This window comes from Salvelinus sp. IW2-2015, linkage group LG13, assembly GCF_002910315.2.
Source record: "Salvelinus sp. IW2-2015 linkage group LG13, ASM291031v2, whole genome shotgun sequence".
Taxonomy (NCBI): domain Eukaryota; kingdom Metazoa; phylum Chordata; class Actinopteri; order Salmoniformes; family Salmonidae; genus Salvelinus; species Salvelinus sp. IW2-2015.
In genome coordinates, this window is record NC_036853.1 from 46,206,605 (window position 1) to 46,210,020 (window position 3,416).

A 3,416-nucleotide genomic window follows, 5' to 3' on the forward strand; every position below is an offset into this window, starting at 1 on the left:
TATAGGCCTAGATATAAATTGCACAACAATAATACATGTATAGATTTTTTAATGTATTATTTTCTCTTTCTTCAACCCAACTGCCATCTACCCGCCCTTCATTTGCATAATATTTCATAACCCTAAACCAATGATGTATACATAAACACTAGATGATTGGGGAGACTGTTTTGAACCCACCGTGCCTCCATCTTGGCACTCCAACAACGTTGTAAAAAAAAAAATTGGTAGCTATTGCCACGTTTATTCTATTACAGACACCTTAATGCATACTTTTAAATGATACGATATGAGCTAAACATACAAATAAAGCAATATCTAAAAACATTTTCCTTAAAGTATAATTTTTTGAAAGTATTAATGTTACTGTCCCCACTAAAACAACAAAAATACTTAAATACATGCAATTTTGTCCTTGAAACTTTAATTGAAATAATGTTGAATTCCATTCAATCCTATAGAACTCGCCAACTTGTAGTCCTAAAACCCGGGAATTAGTTACCTCTGGTTCATTCAGCCATCCCTATGCGAAAAATGAACACTGACAATAAGGTCAGAGGTTAATACAGGCTTAGGAGATCTTATACGTTTTGTTCTATGAGATGATAGGAGTCAGTTAACATGACCTTTATGAATTATGAAGCCTTTATTATGAAGTGCTTAATGTGCTTTTTTWAATTACATAAATTCTTCAAAATTCACGAAAGGTGATGTTAGCTGATGAAGATTATCTCATAGAACTAAACGTATAAGATCTCCTAAGCCTGTGTTTACTACAAACCTTATTTTGGGCGTTTAACGGATCGGTGTCCCTAAACCGGGACAGTTGTTGCTCAATATGCGATAATGTGACTAGAATGACGTTGTAAACAACAGCCAACTTTCCAGGACATAGACATGTCTTATTGTTAATCTAACTGCAGTGTCCAATTTACAGTAGCTATTACAGTGAAAAAATACCATGCTATTGTTTGAGGATYGTGCACAACAACAAAACACTTTTATCATGGCAACTGGTTTGATACATTCACCTCTGAAGGTAAATAATGTACTTACATTCAGTAATCTTTATCTGATTTGTCATCTAAGGGTCCCATAAAGTAGAGTAATTTTGTTTGATAAAATAATTTTTATATTCAAATTAGAACTGGGTTCTACAGTTTGCCACCTCCACACCTGCTGTCTTTTCTGTAGGGAAGCTAATGATCCATCATGTATGACATTCCTGGCAGTGTGTAACTTAAATGTTTATTGCCATAGGATTTCTGATGTTCTCTGTAGTTTGTAAGGTAATGTTAGGCTCCGAGTGGTGCAGTGGTCTAAGGCACTGCATCTCAGTGCTAGAGGCGTCATTACAGATCCTGGTTCATTCCGGGCTGTATCACCCGCCGCCGTGATCGGGAGTCCCATTGGGCGGCGCACAATTGGCCAGCGTCATCCGGGTTAGGGGAGAGTTTGGCCGGGTACGCCGTCATTGTAAAATAAGAATTTGTTCTTAACTGACTTGCTAGTTAATAAAGTTGAATGTACTTGAACATTTATAAATTGGCCAATTTGGCACATTTGGAAAATATTGTATAGTGATGTAATTATTCACTGGATCAGTCTGAAACTTTGCACACAAACTGTGGCACAGTCTAAATGACACTAGATCCTACTTCACTGTCTTGGCCTTTCTTTGCATTTAAAAGATGATGCAACAATTATTTTGGGAAACCGCATGTTTTTATTTCTATTATCTTTTACCAGATCTAATGTGTTATATGCTCTTACATTAATTTCACATTTACACAAACGTCAAAGTGTTTCCTTTCAAAAAGTATCAAGAATATGCATATCCTTGCTTCAGGTCCTGAGCTACAGGCAATTAGATTTCATTTTAGGCGGAAATTGAAAAAAAGGCTGCAACCCTTTAAGAGGTTTTAAACAAAAAAAACTACAAAAACGCCATTGATTTTCCCCATAGGCTTTGTCCAATGAACCATGGCGGAYTTAGTGCCTACAAAAAGACGCCATTACTATTTCTCTCTATGGAGGACTGCTTTACTGGGGAGTGCTAATATGGCCGACCAGTGGCTTCAAAGCCTCTCATTGGCCAATACATAGAATCAGCAATCCAGAGTTTATATACATCAATGCCCTAAWCCTGGACGCCCCGCGGATATAACCGTGGGGATTGCGGGTTATGAGAACACTAGTGTGAGTGTGTGTACGCGAGCATACCGTGTGGTGGTATTCATACTCACCGATTTCATACTGCTGTGTTTCTCCATCACTATGGCAATGACTCCTGCTGCTATGAACTAGACACAGCAGATATAAACAACTCCCAATTGTCAATAAAATGTCATAACCAATGATTAAAAGAATGAGTGCATTAGCTGATAAAATAATAATGAAATTGAATGGCAACACTTTTTTTTTTTTTTTTTACTGGTAATCACAATAACAAATTTGATAGAATAACTTATGTAACCATTCAGTACAGAGAGTGAGTATGAGTGAAGGTTAGGTTACTAGGTTACCGATAGGCCACTCCACCATGGTACCCCAAAGGTCACGACCTCTGTGAACTCAGTGGAGAGGAGGGGGATGGAGTAGGACATCACCATCAACCCAATCATTACCTGGGACACCTGATAGATAGATAGATAGATAGATAGATAGATAGATAGATAGATAGATAGATAGATAGATAGATAGATAGATAGATAGATAGATAGATAATTCTGTGTCATGACAACCGCTGCCTAACCTTGTTGTATTCCCACTTCCCCTTTACCTCTCCAAAAGAACACAATGGAAAATGCTGTTGAGCTTTATTGTGTATCCTTGACGATTTTCTAAAATTGTATGTGGAGGCGTCACAGCTGGAGCGCCTCATGTATTGATTTGACAAATTGTCAAATAAATTAAATCAATCAATAAAGGTACTCATTGCCAAAATCCTGAAGTATCCCTTTATTAAGCAGAGTTCAAATATCATGCTGGAAAGCATAGAACTCTGTGTGAATCATCAATCAAACCTTTGAACCCAAAATTGCAACATGATTCTACTGTTTATCTGCGTTCCAGTGCCTGTGATTACATTTTGTGTTTGTCAAATCAAATCAAATGTTATTAGTCCATGAGCAAATACAACAGGTGTAGACCTTACAGTGAAATGCTTACTTTACGAGCCCTAACCAACAATGCAGTTAAAGAAAATACAGATAGGAAAATAATAAAGTAACAAGTAATTAAAGAGCAACAGTAAAAAACAATAGCGAGACTATATACAGGGGTACCGGTACAGAGTCAATGTACATTTTTAGGGCCTTGCATTGGTTACATTTTGTGATTGATTCTGATAAGCATGTCTCCTCTCCTCTCTCTTCTCTCCTCTTCCTTTTTTTCCCTGTCTCTTTCTCTTTCTC

General features: G+C 37.2%; 1 protein-coding gene across 1 annotated transcript in view; it reads right to left on the reverse strand.

The window, feature by feature from the left end:
- LOC111971586 (uncharacterized) overlaps window positions 1-2,655 on the reverse strand; it is a 25,613-nt gene extending 22,958 nt beyond the window's left edge. Inside the window, exons 1-2 of the mRNA XM_070446369.1 lie at window positions 2,526-2,655; window positions 2,247-2,303 (exon numbers count right to left, since the gene is read on the reverse strand). Coding sequence (XP_070302470.1) covers window positions 2,247-2,303; window positions 2,526-2,624 — 156 coding nt within the window. The 5' untranslated portion in view covers window positions 2,625-2,655. The remainder of the gene's footprint in view (window positions 1-2,246; window positions 2,304-2,525) is intronic.
- Between the last annotated feature and the right edge of the window lie 761 nt (window positions 2,656-3,416).